Genomic DNA, 22,205 nt, shown 5'->3' on the forward strand with positions numbered 1-22,205 from the left:
AGGGCAGATTTTGCATGGTATTTCGTAGACTCCATGCAAAATCTGCCCTGCAACATACATAGGACAAATGAACAGGAGAATAAATGCACAAGAAGGCAGTAAGAAAAAAAGAAATACCTACACCCTTGATAATCTACGAAAACACACACATATATGTATGTATGTATGTATGTGTGTGTATATATATACATACATACATACATACATACATACATACACACACACACACACACACACACACACACACATATATATATATATATATATATATATATATATATATATATATATATATATATATATATACTTAAAGTCACAACCCCTGGTATGCCCAAGTATGGGAGGAAGGTCACACTTCCACTCTCTGTCATTAGGCTCATCACAAGAGACCATCCAGACAGAAACCCAATATTTTTTACTGTTGCCTTTTTTGTTACATTTGTTATATTTATGCTGATAAATAAATAAAGGGAGACTAGTATAGATCTATTTCAAGCTATTTAGCTCTCATCAGCTAGCCATACCCAAGTTTGGGAATCGAACCTGTGCTCTATTGCCTCCCAGGCAGGGAGTTAACCATTTGAGCTACAGAGAACGACTCCTTATCAGCCAGCCAGGGTGGGAGGTATATACTTAAAGTCACAACCCCTGGTATGCCCAAGTATGGGAGGAAGGTCACACTTCCACTCTCTGTCATTAGGCTCGTCACAAGAGACCATCCAAACAGAAACCCAATATTTTTTACTGTTGCCTTTTTTGTTACATTTGTTATATTTATGCTGATAAATAAATAAAGGGAGACTAGTATAGATCTATTTCAAGCTATTTAGCTCTCATCAGCTAGCCATACCCAAGTTTGGGAATCGAACCTGTGCTCTATTGCCTCCCAGGCAGGGAGTTAACCATTTGAGCTACAGAGAACGACTCCTTATCAGCCAGCCAGGGTGGGAGGTATATACTTAAAGTCACAACCCCTGGTATGCCCAAGTATGGGAGGAAGGTCACACTTCCACTCTCTGTCATTAGGCTCATCACAAGAGACCATCCAGACAGAAACCCAATATTTTTTACTGTTGCCTTTTTTGTTACATTTGTTATATTTATGCTGATAAATAAATAAAGGGAGACTAGTATAGATCTATTTCAAGCTATTTAGCTCTCATCAGCTAGCCATACCCAAGTTTGGGAATCGAACCTGTGCTCTATTGCCTCCCAGGCAGGGAGTTAACCATTTGAGCTACAGAGAACGACTCCTTATCAGCCAGCCAGGGTGGGAGGTATATACTTAAAGTCACAACCCCTGGTATGCCCAAGTATGGGAGGAAGGTCACACTTCCACTCTCTGTCATTAGGCTCGTCACAAGAGACCATCCAGACAGAAACCCAATATTTTTTACTGTTGCCTTTTTTGTTACATTTGTTATATTTATGCTGATAAATAAATAAGTGGAAGTGTGACCTTCCTCCCATACTTGGGCATACCAGGGGTTGTGACTTTAAGTATATACCTCCCACCCTGGCTGGCTGATAAGGAGTCGTTCTCTGTAGCTCAAATGGTTAACTCCCTGCCTGGGAGGCAATAGAGCACAGGTTCGATTCCCAAACTTGGGTATGGCTAGCTGATGAGAGCTAAATAGCTTGAAATAGATCTATACTAGTCTCCCTTTATTTATTTATCAGCATAAATATAACATATATATATATATATATATATATATATATATATATATATATATATATATATATATATATATATATATATACACACACACATACATACATACATACATACATACATACACATACATACATACATACATACATACATACATACATATATATATATATATATATATATATATATATATATATATATATATGTATATATAGTTAGCTTCCTCCCATAATTGGGGCTTAACAGGGGTTGTGACTCTAAATATATACCTTCTTCCCTGGCTTAGCTGATAACGGATAAGAGCCTGTGGCCTAATGGCTAAGATGTCTGCCTAGTATGTAACATAGCCCAGGTTCAAATCCCAGTAAGAGTATGGCTAGCTGATGAGAGATAAATAGCTTGAAATAGATCTATACTAGTCTCCCTTTATTTATTTATCAGCACAAATAAAAAAAACACACACACACACATATACATACACACACACACATATATGTATGTATGTGTGCGTATATATATATATATATATATATATATATATATATATATATATATATATATTTCAGAGATATTTCCTTATATAAACCAAAGAATATAGAATGACCAAGGGCAAGGCAGATAAGCAATGGAAAAAGGATTGACTTCCAACTTCCTCAGAATAATGAATTCAAAGAGGAGCAAGGGGTTCTTGACACAATGGTGTAATCTAAGAGATCTGATTCCTGCTCAGTTGGGAATACATTGTGTAGGATACTCTGTAACAAAAGGTCTAACTTCTTAAAGGTTTGAGTCAGATATAAACCTTTGAAGTCTTCAGTGCTATCTTTGGCTGCCCTTGAAAGTGAGGGGGGGGGTGTTGGTGAGTGGGGGCAATCTCATGACCTGATCAGAGCTAATTAGTTGCTGCTTAAAATAAAGTAGGTAATGGTTATCTACCTTTGTCCTAGCACTGAAATCACCCACAATTATTACATAAGAGTGAGGACATCAAAAGGTTACTAATAGGTCAAAGGATACTAAATTTGCTGGATAGCAGGATTAATTTGCAGGAATTAGGTAAATATTAACTAAAAACAAGAAAATCTTAGCAATTACAACACAACAACTTTTATTTATTTATATATAATGAGGTAACTTTAGCCATTAGAGCAGGGCTAAATTCTGGGAAGTTCACAAGTCATAAAAGGACCATGGTTACCCACTCAGAGTAACACAGTAGTATATCTACTCCTTCCAATATTACCTCTCAACCAGCCCCACAGAGAATAGAGACAAAGATGGAGTTGGAACCGCTTATGAGACAGTCATCTGACTCCCAAATCTCTTGAAATAAAATAATGTCAATTTTTGTAGCATACCTTGTAATCTGGTGTTCTTTGAGTGGTACACGCTACTTCTGCAGTGTTCTATTACAGGAGTGTCATTAGATTCTGTGTCCTGGTTTTAGAAGGAGTGTTCCTCTTTGAATTCTAGAGGGGCCAGTGAATCATTAGATGAATAAAGGCCATCATTAGGAATTGGCTGGGTTTGAGAGAATCATTTCTTTCTTTTCTTTTTACAGCAGAGTGAGGTTTTATTGCTGCCCTCAAATCTCCCTGCTTTGGGAAAAAGCGTCAGACCTTTTCCTATTTAGAGCCGAGGTGGCGCAGTGGTTAAATGCAGCACTGCAGGCTACTTCAGCTGACTGCAGTTCAGCAGTTCGGCTGTTCAAATCTCACCGGCTCAAGGTTGACTCAGCCTTCCATCCTTCCGAGGTGGGTAAAATGAGGACCCGGATTGTTGTTGGGGGCAATATGCTGACTCTGTAAACCGCTTAGAGAGGGCTGAAAGCCCTATGAAGCGGTATATAAGTCTAACTGCTAACTGCTATTGCTATTTTTATATGAACACACAAGGCAGTCTGAACCAGAGAAGGACCTCTCGCCTCACAAACAGAACCTCTAACCACTGAACTCCAGAGAGACAGGAATTCTTGCTTCAGGAAAACGCTTGCATTTCCTGCTGGCCTCGCAGGAAGAGGGATCTGCCAGCTCCCTGAGAAAACTCTCTCTAAATTGGATGCGAGTTTTGCTCTCAACACTTGGGACAGATTTAAGCAAAAGTGTTTGGTGATCAGCCCCCAAATGCCTCCTGAATAATGATCCGCCCACATTTGCCGTATTGGCTTTCCTCTGAAGACCAAGGGTTCCCCAGCTCCTGCAAGATCAAACTCTTCCCCCACAGGTAGAAGTACACCGCAGGCACATTTTATGAAACGCTACCAGGAGATTAGAAGCTTTGGGGACACTAATGTCAGGTTGCTATATTTCCTTTTGCCATTTCAAAGAATCATCTTGATGAGCCTGGTTGTTAATCCAGGTCATGGTTTTCCCAAAGGGGCTTTTCCCAAAAGGCAACTGAACTTTCTTGGTTTCCCCGCCCCCCTTGAAAATATTTCACTTCTCACCCAAGAAGCTTCTTAATGAGAAGCGAAACATTTTCAAGGAAGAAAATAGAAAGTCCAGTTGCTTTTGGAAAAGCACCTTTGGGACAACCATGCTTTTTTAATCAATACATAAAAACATACTACATTCGTAAAATTAACATTAGTTGTGAACTAATTTGTGAACTAGTAGATGATTGAGAATCTCCATTGTTCTCCAGGAGAACAATGTTAATTGCAGGGAAAGAGGGAGCACTCCAGGATGGTGTGGCTAATTGTTCTCCTCAATTAGCAACATACTTCTGTCTGGCTGAAGAACTTTCCCTCTGCCATCTAGATTCAGGCAAGTTACATATTTTTAAAAAAGGGATTACAATTAAAACCCCCATAGTACTATTATGCTGCCCCCTGATCCCAGTAGTGTTGGGGAACCTTCTCATTGGATGTTAATGTGTATCCAGGGTGTGCGTGTGTTCAATTTGAACATAAACATTTTATGAGAGATTTCATTGTATGATTGGAAGCATTACACATGCAATTATTAATGATGTAATGGGTGAGTTAATAGCATTATTACTTAATATATCAAAGGTACAAGAGGAGCTACAATAAAGTACATGGGGAAAATACAATAAAACAATAAAAAGAGATTGGGGAATTTAGATTCAGAGCTGCTCATTGAGCAAAGTTCACCTCTAGCCCAAAATACATTGAATAAGTTCAATATCCAGTTCTAATAATAAGAACCCACATCACTGATTGTTGATTGTTGTGAGTGCTGTTTATTTTAGATGAAGGAAGGCAACCCACCTGCCATTTTCTTACATGCTAGTTGCCTTTCCTATCGAGTCTTTTTATATTCTGTCCATTGCAAGGAAGCATGGCTTCTGCAGAAAATGAACCAGTAGTAAAAATAATAGAAACCCACCATTGTTATACAATACAATACAATAGCAGAGTTGAAAGGGACCTTGGAGGTCTTCTAGTCCAACCCCCTGCCTAGGCAGGAAACCCTATACTGTTTCAGACAAATGGCTATCCAACATCTTCTTAAAGACTTCCAGTGTTGGGGCATTCACAACTTCTGTTCCACTTATTAATTGTTCTAATTATCAGGAAATTTCTCCTCAGTTCTAAGTTGCTTCTCTTCTTGATTAGTTTCCACCCATTGCTTCTTGTTCTACCCTCAGGTGCTTTGGAGAATAGTTTGACTCTTCTTTGTGGCAACCCCTGAGATATTGGAACACTGCTATCATGTCTCCCCTAGTCCTTCTTTCTATTAAACTAGACATACCCAGTTCCTGCAACCATACTTCATATGTTTTAGTCTCCAATCCCCTAATCATCTTTGTTGCTCTTCTCTGGACTCTTTCTGGAGTCTCCACATCTTTTCTACATCGTAGTGACCAAAACTGAATGCAGTATTCCAAGTGTGACCTTACCAAGGCATTATAAAGTGGTGATCTTGATTCTATCCCTCTGTTTATGCAGTCTAGAACTGTGTTGGCTTTTTTGGCAGCTGCTGCACACTGCTGGCTCATATTTAAATGTTCACAGGATTGTTGTGGAGAAAACGTAAGGAGAGAATCCTGTGATTGCCACCTTCAGCTCCTGAAATAGAAATCTAACAAATAAGTTAAAAATGAGCAATTGATAGTATTTATTAGCAGTTCCTGTAATTACTGTAGCTTTAATTGTGGCTTCAGCACTATTTCCTCCAAACAAATAACCAATTCAGCTCTAATTAAAAACCAAAAGATGTAAGGAATCTAAAACATGGCATTAAATGAGCAATTCAAAAATAATAACATAAAATGTTAGTATCCCAACACTGCCACAGAGTTTAAGTATAGACCCTAGGGAAACCAACATAGACATTATTTTTTGGGTCAGCACAATACATTAATTGTAGTTCATATGATTTATATGCCAGCTCAATTCTAGACACTGAGCAAGCATGCAATATTCACCAAATGTTATATCAGCATTTTATATCAATTATATTTATTATATAATTGAGATTTGAGATTTTTGAGATTTTATTAACATTTGTAGGCCGCCCTTTTCCCTGAGGGGACTCAGGGCGGCTCACATAAAATCAGGGAGGGGGAATACAAAACAATGACGTAGACACATATAATAAAAGTAATAAGCAACATATATAATTCTTATATAATGCAATGAAAATATGTAAGCATATTAAGGATGATGTAAGCAGTAAGCTCGGGGAATTTTTACTTGCTGAGAGTTGCTATTTAGTTCCTGAGACCTGCACCTTAGCCCAGTGAGGCATGTTCTGTGCCATCATTCAAGTTATCGGCTCCTATCAAACAAATATGCCCTGTTTTGCTTCAGATATAGTTTGTTTGCAACAGAACAGAATCTGTTCTGCGGTTTGTTTCTGTGGCTTTTTCAAAAATATGGTTTCATAACTCAGTGTTGTGTGGCATCTTTCAGATGTAGCTTTTTAAATTCATCATCTATCTCTTCAGTTTCTGATACATGTAACTGTACGTTCCAAAAATATTAAAAGCACAGAGATATTTTTAAATGAGAGTAAGTGGGAGTGAATAAAAAGCTGTACCAGGAGCAGAGAGGATCCAAATTCTAGTTCTGCTTTACACAAGACCCAGCTGGATGATCTGGCACCAGACACTTTCTCTGCTCTAAATGACGTCAAGCTCTGGAACAAGCTGGGTGAATCTGGTTGCATCAGGCATGGAGAGCTTCACTGTAAAAGCTGGACAAGGGTAGGGCAAACACCAAGAGACCCTGCAGCCATGCAGAACAAACATTAAGAAAAGCAACCCTGAGGGCATTTTGAAGACTTTATAAGAAATTACCCTATGCTATATTTAATGGTAAAGGTTCCCCTCACACATATGTGCTAGTTGTTCCCAACTATAGGGGACGGTGCTCATCTCCTTTCAAAGCCGAAAAGGCAGCACTGTCCAAAGCAATGGTGGGTTTCAAAAATTGTTCGAACCTACTCTGTGGGTGTGGCCTCCTTTGTGGGAGTGGCTTGCCACCCATGTGACTGGATGGGAGTGGCTTGCCACCCATGTGACCGGATGTGAAGATGCCAACAACACTTGTCAGAACCACCTTAAATTACCTCACACACAGCACTGGCATGCATAAGAATATGATGTAAACTTGTTTTTTAAAAGGCATCTTTGGTTTGCATTAAAACAACTTCAACACACGCAATGTTCTGACTGCACCACAAACGCAGTAGTCATCCTTACCTTTCACAGAGGCACTGAGTTTTATAAAGATGAGCATGATAGTGTAGAATAATCATATCCAAGGACCAGTGGTGGGTTTCAAAAATTTTTGGAACCTCTTCTGTAGGTGTGGCCTGCTTTCCGGGTCCACTGGTGGAACCTCTTCTAACCGGTTCGGTAGATTTGATGAACCGGTTCTACCGAATAGGTGCGAACTGGTAGGAACCCACCTCTGGTCCAAAGACATCTCCATGGTCATGTGGCCGGCATGATTAAACACTGAAGGTGCACAGAACGCTCTTACCTTCCCACCAAAGGTGGTCTCTATTTTTCTAATTGCATTTTTACATGCTTTCAAATTGCTAGGTTGGCAGAAGCTGGGACAAGTAATGGGAGCTCACTCTGTTATGTGGTGATAGGGATTCGAACCGCCGACCTGCCGACCTTTCTGATTTACAAATTCAGAATCTTAGCCATTGAGCTACCACGTCCCTAGTAGGCTACATTTACATATCACCAATAATATACGTGTATCAATTAGTGATAAAGTATATAGAGGTAGTATCATGTACAGTGGAAAGAAGATAAAAAGCCACATGAAACTGAGTTATGAAACTAAATTTTAAAAAAGCACCAGAAACAAACAGTAGAAAAGCAGATGCTGTTACATTTTTTTATTAGCAGGTATTAATAATATATGGTTGTCACTTTATAGCAGGTCAGATTAATAGATAACAATCTGCCCATACATCACTTAAACTACAACTCTGTGTTCAGCAGTGACGTGCGGTAAGGTTTATGGCTGGTGAGGCAGCATTTTTTTTTAGACTTGTGGACTTCAATTCCCAGAATTCCACAGCCAGGCATGCTCAGTTCCAATTTAAAGCGACAGCATTTGTTTTTCTCCTTTGCTAAATAAGTTTCCTTCTTTCTTTTTCTTTTTCTTCTCCCTTCCCCTCCTTCCTCCCTCTCTCCCTCCCTCCCCCCTCTCTCAAACACACACACACACACATACACACACACACACACAAAGTTGCACCTGTAGGTGAGGCACGTCGTTCTCCTGCCTTCTCCTGTAGAGGGCGCTTTTTTAGAGGCTTTTTAAACAGTTAAGCACTAAGCAGAGTCATCCATGGTAACTCTGGCAGCAACTAGCTCAGCCTGACTTCAGCTCTCGTCTTTTTCCTTTTACATTTTTTTTTAATTTTCATGATGACAGTGGTGAGGCTCTGCCTCCCCTGCCTCCCCTGACTGCACGTCCCTGGTGCTCAGGACCTTCAAGAGGAAGTCACAAGTATATGAACTACTAAGCGAAGAACCACAAACCCGATTTTCTCCATGTGGATGGCTTCTGACATGACTATTCATGGAAACATAATGTAGGAACAGCAGAAAAAGACTTCCATCGAGTCTCTCTATAGACTTTATAATTTTGTTTTCTTTTAAATTAATTTATTATTTTACAGGGTCATAAAAAAAGAGTTATGATTTATTATTATTATTTTTACATTTTTAAAATGTTTTATTTTAAAATAAAATAAAGTCCCAGCGCCGCGCTGGCCATAGAGCGGGACGCGTCCCACTCTATGGCAGGTGCGTCGTCATGGCTTTAAAGTCCTGGCACCACGCCGGCCATAGAGCAGGACGCATGCCGCTCTATGGTGGGCGCAGCGGCAGGGCTTAAAAAAATAAAAAATAAAGTGCCAGCCCGCGCACCAGCAGAGGCAGGTAACACACACACACACACACACACACCACACACACAAATTACTTATAATAATACAAATTACAATTACTTACAAATTACAATAATTTTGAATTTCTCCCCCCTCCTTCCGACCCACATACCTTTTCCAGCTGTTTCACGGAGGATTTCAACTCTCCTTTTGTCTGCCATGATGAAAATGTAAAAAAAAAAAAAAAAAAAAAAAAAGGCAAAAGCTGTTGAAGTAAGGCTGGGTTATCTGCTGCCAGAGCCTCCAATGGATGACTCTGCTTAACTTTTAAAAGAGCCGATGTGATCTGCAGTTCAGCGGTTCAAATCTCACTGGCTCAAGGTCGACTCAGCCTTCCATCCTTCCGAGGTGGGTGAAATGAGGACCCAGACTGTGGGGGCAAGTTGCTGACTCAATTTTTTAAAAAAATCTGTAAACCGCTTAGAGAGGGCTGAAAGCCCTATGAAGCGGTATATAAGTCTAATAAATAAATAAATAAAAGCCTCTAAAAAACCCGCCCTCTACAGGAGGAGGCGAGAGAACCACGTGCCTCATCTACATAAGGAATTTTTCAGCTTTTAACCCTTGCTTAACTCTGCTCAAGTGATCATAAAGTCAGACTAAATGAGGCACGTGGTTCTCCCGCCTCCTCCTGTAGAGGGCACTTTTTAAGAGGCTTTTTTAAACAGTTAAACACTAAGCAGAGTCATCCACTGTGACTCTGGCAGCAACTACCTCAGCCTGTTTCCTTTTATATTTTTTTTTCCTTTTCATGATGACAATGGTGAGGCCCTGCCTCCCTTGCCTCCCCTGACTGCACGGAGACATCTTCAGACACCGCTGGCTCTTTGACTTTGAAACAGAGATGAGCACCACCCCCTAGAGTCGGGAATGACTAGCACATATATGTGTGAGGCAGGCATGAAATCCTTTTACCTTCTCTACGGTTTGGAACCGGGAGAGCATACGGCGCTTCTGTGCATGCGCAGAAGCTTCTGCACATGTGCAGAGCTCCCGTGATGACATTTGGGCGAAGCCTCCCACCACTGCCACTACTGGTTTGCCCAAACCGATGCGAACCAGCAGAATACCACCTCTGGTGCGAGGGGAATCTTTACCTTTAATAAGTGGGAGTTGTGTTTCTAGCTCAGAGCCGAGGTGGCGCAGTGGTTAAATGCAGCACTGCAGGCTACTTCAGCTGACTGCAGTTCTGCAGTTCGGCTGTTCAAATCTCACCGGCTCAAGGTGACTCAGCCTTCCATCCTTCCGAGGTGGGTAAAATGAGGACCCGGATTGTTGTTGGGGGCAATATGCTGACTCTGTAAACCGCTTAGAGAGGGCTGAAAGCCCTATGAAGCGGTATATAAGTCTAACTGCTATTGCTAACTGCTATTTTTTTTCCACGTTGCAAAACACATAAACAGGTCATCATCTCAAACAAAAAGCAGGTATTATTATGTCTTAACTTATCCTAAATACTTTGTACACTTCTGACTTCGGAACAATTGTTAGATTGTTCTGTTTTCTATTCCTAGTTAAGAGATGATAAAACATGAAAAACCACATTTTTACATAAAAGTTTATAGGAAATACCTATCGCAGCACATTGCATGAAAACACGAGACAGCAGAAATGACAGCCAAAAGTCCTGACCCCAAATTTCCATTCAATTGACAGGTAAAAACAAAATTAACTAAACTGCATTTCATTGGAGACCTCATAAGCATTATGCCAATAGCTTTGCTAGTCAATAACTGTAGCGATTGTTTAAACTTTGTCCAATTCACACTTGTTATTACATGGTCTCAATCTGCATCACTACGACCCTTGTTACTATATCGTCTCAATTGCAACAGTCACTGAACCAGGATGTCTGCACTTCCACAGATACTGGAATACTGTTATCAACTCACCCCTGGTCTTCCTTTTCATTAAACTAAAAATAGGCATGCTATAATTAAACAAATGCATACGTACAGGAAGTCCTCAACCTAAGCAATTTGTTTAGTGACCATTTGAATTACAACAGCACTGAAAAATAACAGAATAACAGGAAAACGGAGTGGGAAGGGACCTTGGAGGTCTTCAGGGTGGGAGCACCCAAAACTTCTTGAGGCAAGTTGTTTCACTGATTAACTGTTCTAACTACCAGGAAATTTCTCCTTAGTTCTAGGTTGCTTCTCTCCTTGATTGATTGATTGGGGTTCCACCCACTGCGAGGTGGCGCAGTGGTTAAATGCAGCACTGCAGGCTACTTCAGCTGACTGCAGTTCTGCAGTTCGGCTGTTCAAATCTCACCGGCTCAGGGTTGACTCAGCCTTCCATCCTTCCAAGGTGAGTAAAATGAGGACCCGGATTGTTGTTGGGGGCAATATGCTGACTCTGTAAACCGCTTAGAGAGGGCTGAAAGCCCTATGAAGCGGTATATAAGTCTAACTGCTATTACTATTGCTATTCTTGTTCTGCCTCTGGATGCTTTGGAGAAAAAGTTTCCCCCCTCTTCTTTCTGGCAGGAATACTGTTATCATCTCACTCCTAGTCCTTCTTTTCATTAAACTAGACGTGACCCTTGTTTTCACTTAATGATTTGCAGCATACCTGTGATTACATGATCAAAATTCAAATGCTTGGCAACTGACTCATATTTATGACGGTTGTAGTGTCTCCAAGGTCATGTGATCACCTTCTGTGACCTTCTGACAAGCAAAGTCAATGGGTGGGGAAGCCGGATTCACTTAACAGCCTTGTTACTAACTTAACAAGTGCGGGGATTCACTTAACAACTGTAGCGAGAAAGGTCGTAAAATGAGCTAAAACTCATTTGGTATTGGTATTTTGGTATTTGGTATTTATTCGATTTGTAAGCCGCCCTATTCCCCGAAGCGACTCACTCATTTAATGAATGTCTCACTTAGCAACAGAAATGTTGGGTTCAATTGTGGTCGAAAGTCAAGGACTACCTGTATATGCATCAAGCAAACTTATAACAACAATAGGAACATCTTAATGGAACAGAATGACGCATCTTCTTTAAGTGCGCCATTCTGTTTATCGTCAACTGATACCAAAATAATAAGAAAGGGACATGTCTTTTTTTAGACCTATTGCGCACACAGTACTGATTTCCAAAATGAGCATTGAGAGCCGAGGTGGCGCAGTGGTTAGGGTGCAGTACTGCAGGCCACTTCAGCTGACTGTTATCTGCAGTTCAGCGGTTCAAATCTCACCGGCTCAAGGTTGACTCAGCCTTCCATCCTTCCGAGGTGGGTGAAATGTGGACCTGGATTGTTGGGGGCGATATGCTGACTCTGTAAACCGCTTAGAGAGGGCTGAAAGCCCTATGAAGCGGTATGTAAGTCTAACTGTTATTGCTATTTGAAATTCTGAGTTGGAATCCTGATACAAAAGAGATGGTTTTGATCTGTGAGCAGGGGAAGAAAATCTCTGCAGGATGCCTCTGTTTCTGAGGTATTTGCCATCGTCATATCATCATTTTGTCACTTTTGAGACCACAAGATACACAAATTAGTCATTTAGCCACAAATGATTTCCTTTTTGTAGATCTCACATTGCCTATACAGTTGGTTTCCGACTCCAGCTGAAAAAGACAGGCGGGAGGGATTAAAAATGGTTTGCAAGTTGGAATACTGTATTTTAAGGATAGGGAGATGGACTCTGGAATTTTATAGGACAGGGACATGTGAATATCACCAATTCACATTTTCAAAATATGTTACTTTCTAGGCTTCTTCCCATATACCTCTTAGTGTGATGAAATTGAACTGAGCTCACTATAGGACCTGATTCATAACCTATCAGTTTTTATTACAACATCAAGTTAATAGCCATTAACCAGTACAACTGGAAGTAAAATTTTATATGATCACATATGCAGATTTGATTTCGTGTATATCAAATCGAAGATGAGTAGTGCTTTCAGGTTCACACCTCAACTTTAAGGAAAGATCAGCTGGTAATATTATTCTTACTATATGACTTGCTTCTCTGTTTTTGTGATTTGGGATCTAGGTGGAGACAAGGGGAATGAGGTTTAATCAGAGCATACTATTTAAGTTGCTTCTGTGCTCTATTCATGAAGGCTTCATCTAAGATAACTTAAGAAAAATGGACTGAAATAGTTGGGCAACACCTTGCACAATGTTCTATCTGAACAGCAACTACTAGTACATTATCCCACGGGACGATTCCCTGCTGCTGTGCTTTCGCATCATTCTTCTCCAAAAAAAGCCATTTTTCTTCCTCTGGGTGGATCATTTGACATGGATATAGTTACAACAAGCAACTTTACTGTCCCCAAATTACTATCCTCTTTCTTTTTGAATTACAGTATAGAATAGATAGAATAACAGAGTTGGGAGGGATCTTGTAGATCATCTAGTCCAATCCCCTGCCCAAGCAGGAGACCCTGCACCATTTCTGACAGATGGCCATCTAGTCTCTTCTTGAAATCTTACGGTGTTGAAGCTCCAACAACTTCTGAAGGCAAGCTGTTCCATTGGTTGATTGTTATCACTGTCAGAAAATTTTCCCTTATTGTTGAATCTCTCCTTGATCAGGTCCCATCCATTATTCCTTGTCTGGCCTTCAGGTGCTTTGGAAAACAGATTGATCCCCTCTTCTCTGTGGCAGCCTCTCAAATATTGGAAGACTGCTAATATCTCTTCCCTAGTCCTTCTCTTCCCTAGACTAGCCATACCCAGTTCCTGTAATCGTTCTTCATGTGTTTTAGCTTCCAGTCCCCTAATCATTTTTGTTGCTCTTCTCTGCAGTCTTTCTAGAGTCTCAACATCCTTTTATAGTGTGGTGACCGAAACTGAATACAGTACTCTAGGTGTGGTCTTACTAAGGCTTTATAGAACGGTATTAGTACATCACGTGATCTTGATTGAATCCCTCTGTTAATGAAATTTAGGATTGCATTGATTTTTTGGGGTGCTACTGTACACTACTGGCTTGTGTTTAATCTGTTGTCCACTAAGACTCCAAGATCCCTCTCACAGTTATTGCTATTAATCGTGGTTGCTCCCAATCTATATTTGTACTTTTGTTTTTCCTTGCCTAAGTGTAAGATTTTACATTCCCCTACATGGAATTTGATTTTGTTAGTTATGACTCATCCATCCATCCATTTTAATGTCTTTCAAATCTATTTTTACACTGAGTGCATTAATAGCACAAAGGCGATAGGACTTGTTTTGTAAATAGAAAGTTAATTATTCAAAACCAAAAGATTTTTTTCTCTAATTATATTTTTCTTTCCTTGAGCTTTTTACCTTTTTCTGGGCATGAAAAAGAAAACAAAACCCTCCAGTAGTGAATCATTTTACTGTCTTCCAGTCATCTGAGATAGAGAGATTTGGAAACTACAGGTGAAACTATAAAATTGTTTAAGATTCTGTGAATCAAACTTAGTATAATTAAATAGTATCGATTTCTAAATTTTCCATCATACCAAATGAACTGGTTTCCAAAATTGCCCAATTTTTCTTTCCATATGGAGTGATTTCGAAAAGCGATTTTTCTGGGTTAAATTGACATTTGGATTTAACAGTGATTTTATTTTATTTCACAGTAGAAAGCAGTTGAGAGGATATATGAGATGACAAAATCATATGGCTTTTACCATCAAATGTCTTTTTTCCTATTATTTTTATTTTCTGACTTAAAAACCGCACAATTTCTCACTCTGATGCATTGAAGTCAGTGGGCAGACCAGTGGTAGTCAACCTTTTTCTACCTACTGCCCACTAATGGATCTTTCTTGACGGAAAAACTTCCTTACTGCCCACCAATTTTTGCACAAGTGCAGAATATTTTTTAGAAAGGAGGGTGTTTTTTTAAAAAAAGAAATGTATGTAGAGTTATCTTTTTTATTTCTACTTTATGCATGTTTATAATGTTTTAACTTTATAAAGTTTAATTAGAAAACAATAAAGTAAATTGAAATTAGCTTTACTAGTGATTAATGAGATCTTGGAGGCTGATGCTGTGAGACTTAATATTTGATATCTGGTTCGATTTTCGTAAGGAGCAAACAAAAGTCTCCTCTTTTGGTGATATTCAGACGGTTTCTCTGTTTGCTCATAATATGATTAACAGCACTAAAGCCTGATTCTACAAGATATGTGGTAGGGAAAGGTATCAATAAATTGAACATCATTTTCCATATATTTGGATATAATGCAGGCATTTTTTTTTATTTTGCCAGAGTTTTGGTATCCACCACTGTCAAAATTACATTTATTCTCTTCGTCATATTTAAGTTATAATAGTTCTGCTTGGCAAGTTATATCAACCTCAGCAACATTTGCTGTAAAAGGATTTATCATCCAGTCATGCACCTTCAAGTTCAAAATATCTAGAAATCGTTTTTCCATATTCAATTTGAGTTCATTGAGGTGGCTACTGAACCTTTCAATATCCCCTAGAGATACATCATTGTTTATAGAGGACAATCAGGAAACTGATGAAATTCTGTCTTTAAAATGTTATGACGGAGAAGATCAAGCTCTTCGATAAATAATGACACAATATTTTTGCAACTTATAAGAGTTATATTGGCTCCTTGAAGCTGCAAATTAATTTCATTAAATCTCTTGAAAATGTCTGCCAAATAAAAGGCATCATTCTTTACGGTTTTTAACTGTTCATAGGGACCAGCCTCATTATCACTTTCAAAAAACTGTATGACACTATCAAATAATGCAACAAAACGAGACAAGCCCCCTCAGCCACTTCAGACTTTCAGACTCTTATATTCTTCTGGACTCTGCAGGGAAGAAAAGTGAGAGGAACCCCCCCCCTCTCTCAGACCGTTACCAATTCCACCTACTTCAAAATTGCGCTAACCACTCTTGCGGGTGAAGAACTATGTTTTACCTTGTGTGCTGAGTATGTGTATGTATGAATGTGAGAGAGAATGTTCCCACTTTTTAATTTGATTAATTTTTTATACCATTACTTGTATTTTAATAATTATTGTGGGGTGTGTATGAGGAGAGTGCCTGCTTGTTGTGCATGGTAGGACCGGGTGTGCGACCTGGAGCCCCCTCCACTGAGTGCAGATGCAGAAGTGGATGGGGGCCCAGATTCACCCCCTGTCCTGAGATGAATGATGTGCGCTGCCTGTTGGGAAGAATGGGGACCATGGGATGGGGGGGGTGGGGGTCTCCAGGAACGGGGGAAGGTCGGAGCATACCGGTTATGACCGGGAGGGGCAGATATGACGGGAGCTGTAGGGCTGGCCATTACCGGGGAAGAAGGACTCGCTACATCACAGCAATTCCTTGTTCCGGCCCTGCTGGCTCAACTCAAAGGCCTGGTGGCAGGGGAGATCAAGGCCCTGGTCTCAGGTTGCTGCTGCTAAATGCCAGGTCTGTAGTAAACAAAGCTCTCCTCGTCCGGGACTTAATATTAGACGGGGAGGCATGTATAACGGAAACCTGGCTGGGCCAAGAGGGAGGAGTCCCCCTCTCAGAAATGTGCCCAGATGGGTTCCGGGTGCTCCACCAACCACAACACCATAAAAGGGGTGGTGGGTGGCAGTTATTATCTGAAGGTCGTTAGCTCCTCGCAGGATCTCTGCCCCAGAGATTGTGGGTGTGAGTCTCTCCTCCTGAAGTTGGACCTAGGGGTTCAATTGGGCTTGTTTCTGACATACCTACCTCCCAGCTGCATCACAACAGCCCTGCCTGTGCTCCTAGAGGCAGTAGCCGGGCTGGCGGTGGAGTTCTCCAGGCTAATGGTGCTGGGGGACTTTAACTTGCCATCCCTAGGTGCACACTCTGATGGGGCACAGGAGTTCATGGCTTCCATGACAACCATGGACTTGACCCAAGTAGTTCAGGGTCCAACTCATAGAGTGGGACACACACTCGACCTTGTATTTCTCTCGGGGCAGTGGAGACGTGATCTTGAATTCAGGGGAATAGAGATCTCGCCCTTGTCATGGTCAGATCACTTCCTGCTGGGGCTTGACTTTGGGATGCTACTCCCCCATTTCAGGGAGGTGGAGCCGATCAGCGGCCTTCGATACCATTGACCATGGTATCCTTCTGTGATGGTTGGAGGAGGTGGGAGTGAGAGGCACCGGTTTACGGTGGTTCTCCTCTTACCTCTCTGACAGGTCGCAGTCGGTATTGGTCGGGGGACATAGGTCGACCCCTAGGCCCCTTAAATGTGGTGTGCCGCAGGGCTCGGTCTTGTCCCCCCTCCTATTTAACATCTACATGAAGCCGCTGGGCGAGATCATTCAACAGCATGGGGTTAAGTATCATCAGTATGGTGATGATACACAATTGTACCTCTCTGCCCCGTGCTAGCTCAGTGTAGCGGCGGATGTGATGTGCCAATGCCTGGAAGCTGTCAGGATCTGGATGGGGGTAAACAAACTCGTACTCAATCCCGACAAGACTGAGTGGCTGTGGATGTTGCTCCGAAGGACAGTCCAGACAGTCCATCCTTGATCCTGGGGGGTGAAAACTTACACCCCTCAAAGAGGGCCTGCAATTTGGGAGTCCTCCTGGATTCACAGCTGACACTGGAACATCATTTGTCGGCTGTGACCAGGGGGGCCTTTGCCCAGGTTCGCCTGGTGTATCAATTGCGGCCCTACTTGGATCAGGAGGCACTCCAAACGGTCACTCACGCCCTAGTCACCTCAAGGCTGGATTACTGCAACACGCTCTACATGGGGCTACCCTTGAAAAGTGTTCAGAGACTGCAACTGGTCCAGAACACAGCCGCACAAGCGATATTGGGTGTACCTAGGTACACCCACGTCACACCGATCCTCCGTGAGCTGCACTGGCTACCTATTGGTCTCCAGACGCAATTCAAGGTGTTGGTTATTACCTTTAAAGCCCTACATGGCTTAGGGCCAGCATACCTCCGAGACCGCCTACTGCCACATTCCTCCCAACGGCCGGTGAGATCCCACAGGGTGGGCCTCCTTCAGATGCCGTCAGCCAGACAATGCCGGCTGGCAGCTCCCCAGAGGACAGTCTTCTCTGTGGCTGCTCCGACCCTTTGGAACGAGCTACCCCCAGAAATCCGGACCTTGCCCACTCTCATGGCCTTCAGAAAAGCTGTGAAAACCTGGCTATTCCGGCAGGCCTGGGGCTGTTGACCTTATTGTTGAGGTCCAGCCCCGATCGTAACGAATGTATGTGTGTTGTTTTTAACATGTTTTTATTGTCATTTTTTTATTATTCTTTTTTTCTTCGATGTAAGCCGCCCGGAGTCCTCCAGGATTGGGTGGCCTATAAATCGATTTAATAAATAAAATAAATAAATAAGCATGTACCCTTTGAGAGCCATCGAACTTCTGTGTGTAAAAGTAACCTAATAAACTGCTCGACATGGGTTCTAAATTTGTTTCACAATTTAACAACTACTTTTACTTTTACTTTTACTCTTTATGTTTTGATCTGCACTCCACACAGTGCTGTTTTCCCTCCTCTTTTCCCTTTTATTACAAACACCAAAAACAATGCTGTATTAGGTGCCAATTTTTATTAAGTGTCACCATCAAAACAAAATTCCTTTTCCTGCCTTCTTCTTATTTACCTTTATTATAGTATTTCACTATATCAAGGATCTCTTTTTCCCTTTTTTATTTTCTCCTTCTCCTTCCTTTACTTATTTCTTTCTTTATTTTATAAGATAACAAAACTTAATTTATGAGCCAGACTAACACTGCTTACTCTCTTCCTTTATTTTATCCCCTTTTCTCTATTTTCCTTCCCTTTTTTGTTATTTTTTTATCTTTTCCTTTTTATCTCCTTTTTTTTTACCTTCCTTAAGGCAATGTACAAAAGTAAGGCTGAACTAGTTAGCCTACTTACTATTATTAGCCAACAACAATTCTCTCCTGCCTATAACTTTTCTTTCTCCTATTTTGCAACTGCTCTGCTCTGCTTCTGCCTGTCCCTGCTATCAGTTTCCACTCCTCCCCTTCCTCTACCCACGTGTTTGCTTGTTTGCATGCACACATACATTGGTTTGTTGATGTGTGCGCTCGTGCCTGCCCATTCACTCAAAAGGAGGTTTTAACCTCCGAAGTCCCTACTGCCCACCTGGAATTCCGAAACGCCCACTAGTGGGCGGTAGGGACCAGGTTGACAATCCATGGGGTAGACATTTCTTTTAGATGCTATGTTGCAATAAAGGATTTTTTTTTCTCAAAATGCCCAAGAACGCTATTTGAAGATTTAGCAAGATGATTTATTAGCATGACATAAGCTGCTTTGTAGGCATTGGTAAGAAGAGAAACAGGTGTTTTGAAATAAAAATGAAACTAATATATAACTAATATATGTCTCAAGGTGCCAGTGTCCCTTGAAATTTGTTATCAGTTTGCACTTTTTTAGATGATGACTCTCGATGATTAAGTCCACAACTGAAAGGTAATCATATGTATAATAGTAACAACATGTACGTGTAAAGGAATGTCCTAACTCAACTACTTATTTCTGACTATGGACTTTCTCAGCATGCCGCCCAAAAGCTAACTTATGCATTCTTGATATAAAAGGCTAATAATTCCACGTTTCACGATCTCTAAACTGAATTGTGACCTATATTTCACATCTGTGCAAACCAGTATTATTAGCTTATTTGAGAGAATGACAACAGATTTTAAGTGATAATAGTTTTTGAGTGACCCACCCACCAGGCCTGGTCAGTTTATTTATTTAAAAAATGTGTGGCAGCCACTCATCTTCTAACCTACTCTGGGCAGCCCCAATCAAAAGTTAAAGAAACACATAGAATCATATTAAAATATTATTTATATTAAAATACAAAACAGATTAAAGCAGGATGTCAAACTCGTGTTTTCACGTCATTGCATGATGTATCGTGACTGTTTTCCCCTTTGCTAAACGGGCGTGGCCGTGGCCAGCACGTGACACATCTGGCCAGCGGGCTGCAAGTTTGACAGCTCTGGATTAAAGTATTAAAACAATGATGACATATGCCAAGTCAAATTCCTAAGGCGTAATTATCCAATTGCATCCCAGTGCTGGGAGAAAAGCCAGGTTTAGTTTTATCAAAGCTTTGCGGAAGGCTGGAGGGTGAGGCCCGCCAATATACACACTTGTGATCACATCTCATTTAGTTCAACAGAATATGCTTAAAAATACGCCAGCACAGTTCATAATTTTACTTTCTACTGTTTCATATGGAAGAGTGAAGGACAGCGGAGCAAGTGTCACTTTTGTTTGTAACAAGAGATAAAAACGTGCCACGAGAACTTTTAAGTAAAAGTAGATTTCAATGATTCTCTTCCGAAAAGGCCACCAGACGTTTCAAATTCTGGAAATCCCTTCATCCACCATCCTTTAGAAACCACAGCCTAGCTGAAAACCCTGTTTGCTAATAGGAGTCAACTGCCATTGGCGGGAGAAAGTGCTGATTTTGAAATTGCATTGATCTGGCAGGATTACTGCATAACCACACCTAATGTACTTTTCTTTGAATCAGTGGGGGATTAAGGCTCACTGGTGCCCTAAGTACTGACAAATCTTGGTGCCCCACTCCTTTGTAAATATGGTACAAATCTTCATTGGGTTTTTTCTTTCTTTCTCAACTTTGTAGTGTCCCTTTGGGCGTGGTGCAGGGGTGAAATTCAGCAGGTTCTGGAGAACTGGTAATGGAAATTTTGAGTAGTTCGGAGAACCGGAAAAGATCACCTCTGGCTCACCCCCGAGTGGGGTGGGGATGGAGATTTTGCAGTATTCTTCTCCTGGAGTGGGGAGGGAATAGGGATTTTGCAGTATCCTTCCCCTGCCACGCCCACAGAAGGTAGTAAAAAAAATTGAATCACCACTGGCCTGGTGCCCTAAGCACGTGCTTAGCCTGCCAAGGTGGCGCAGTGGTTAAATGCAGCACTGCAGGCTGACTGCTAGATCAGCAGTTCAGCGGTTCAAATCTCACCGGCTCAGGGTTGACTCAGCCTTCCATCCTTCCGAGGTGGGTAAAATGAGGACCCGGATTGTTGTTGGGGGCAATATGCTGACTCTGTAAACCGCTTAGAGAGGGCTGAAAGCCCTATGAAGCGGTATATAAGTCTACTGTTATTGCTATTATTGCTTAATAGTTAATACACCACTGCTTTGGATGGAAGGCTCCCAGGTTCTTGGCCCCTTAGAATAAGTGGGTGCTAAACTATTGGAACTGATGGAACTTTCAGATGAAAAGCTTGACCGAAGAACAGCCTGGACGGATCTATTAATCAAGTCCTGTTTTATGCCTGGAAGCAGGGGTGAAATTCAGCAAGTTCGGACCAGTTGTGGACAAGTGGTAGCAGACCTTTTGAGTAGTTCAGAGAATTGGCAAATACTACTTCTGGCTGACCCCAGAGTAGGGAGAGAATGGAGATTTGCAGTATCCAAGCCCACCAAGCCATGCCCACAGAACCAGTAAGTCAAAAGTTCTGCACTTCACCTTCATGGGACCAGGGCTGAAGCTCACAGCAGAAGCACAGCTGTCCCTCCTCCCAACCTGGGCATCGGATTGGAATTGCCTTAAGAGTCATCCAGAGTAAAGTTGAGTAAGAACGAGGAAGGAACAGTAAAGGATCCAACCAGCTTGCTGAGGGGGACGGCGCTGGGACAACACCGCTGGGTCAAACTCCTCCTCCGATCTTCTTCCCCCGCACCCTTGGGCCTAAAAGAGCTTCGTGGCGCCGGCGAGGGAGGAGGACAGGCACGCGAGTTGCCACCATGCAGACCCCGAGGCGAGCGCACGGGCGCGGGGCACAGGGTTGCCCTGGAGGCGTCCCTTCGCGGGTGCGGCAGCTCCTCGTGGGAGCCGTCTGGTTTTGCGCCGCGCTCTCGGTCGCCACCCGGCTCCTTGGAGCTCACCATTCTGCATACCAACGACGTCCACGCCCGCATAGAAGAAAACGAGCCGAGACTCGGGCAAATGCAACGTCGGGCAGGACTGCTACGGAGGCGTCGCGCGCAGAGCCACCAAGATCCAGCAGATCCGCGCCACGCATCCCAACGTGCTGCTCCTGGACGCCGGGGATCAGTACCAGGGCAGCATCTGGTTCAACTACTTCAAAGGGCTCGAAGTGGTGAAGTTCATGAACAGCCTGCGCTACGACGCGATGGTGAGCTGGCGGGACGGGATGGGCGAAA

At 41.9% G+C, this 22,205-nt stretch overlaps 1 protein-coding gene across 1 annotated transcript in view; it reads left to right on the forward strand.

Annotated features, from left to right (window-relative positions):
- The first annotated feature begins 21,705 nt into the window (after positions 1-21,705).
- Positions 21,706-22,205, forward strand: part of NT5E (5'-nucleotidase ecto) — a 36,730-nt gene continuing 36,230 nt past the window's right edge. Inside the window, 3 exon segments of the mRNA XM_032215666.1 lie at positions 21,706-21,908; positions 21,910-21,966; positions 21,968-22,177. Coding sequence (XP_032071557.1) covers positions 21,786-21,908; positions 21,910-21,966; positions 21,968-22,177 — 390 coding nt within the window. The 5' untranslated portion in view covers positions 21,706-21,785.

This window comes from Thamnophis elegans, chromosome 4, assembly GCF_009769535.1.
Source record: "Thamnophis elegans isolate rThaEle1 chromosome 4, rThaEle1.pri, whole genome shotgun sequence".
NCBI classification, from domain to species: domain Eukaryota; kingdom Metazoa; phylum Chordata; class Lepidosauria; order Squamata; family Colubridae; genus Thamnophis; species Thamnophis elegans.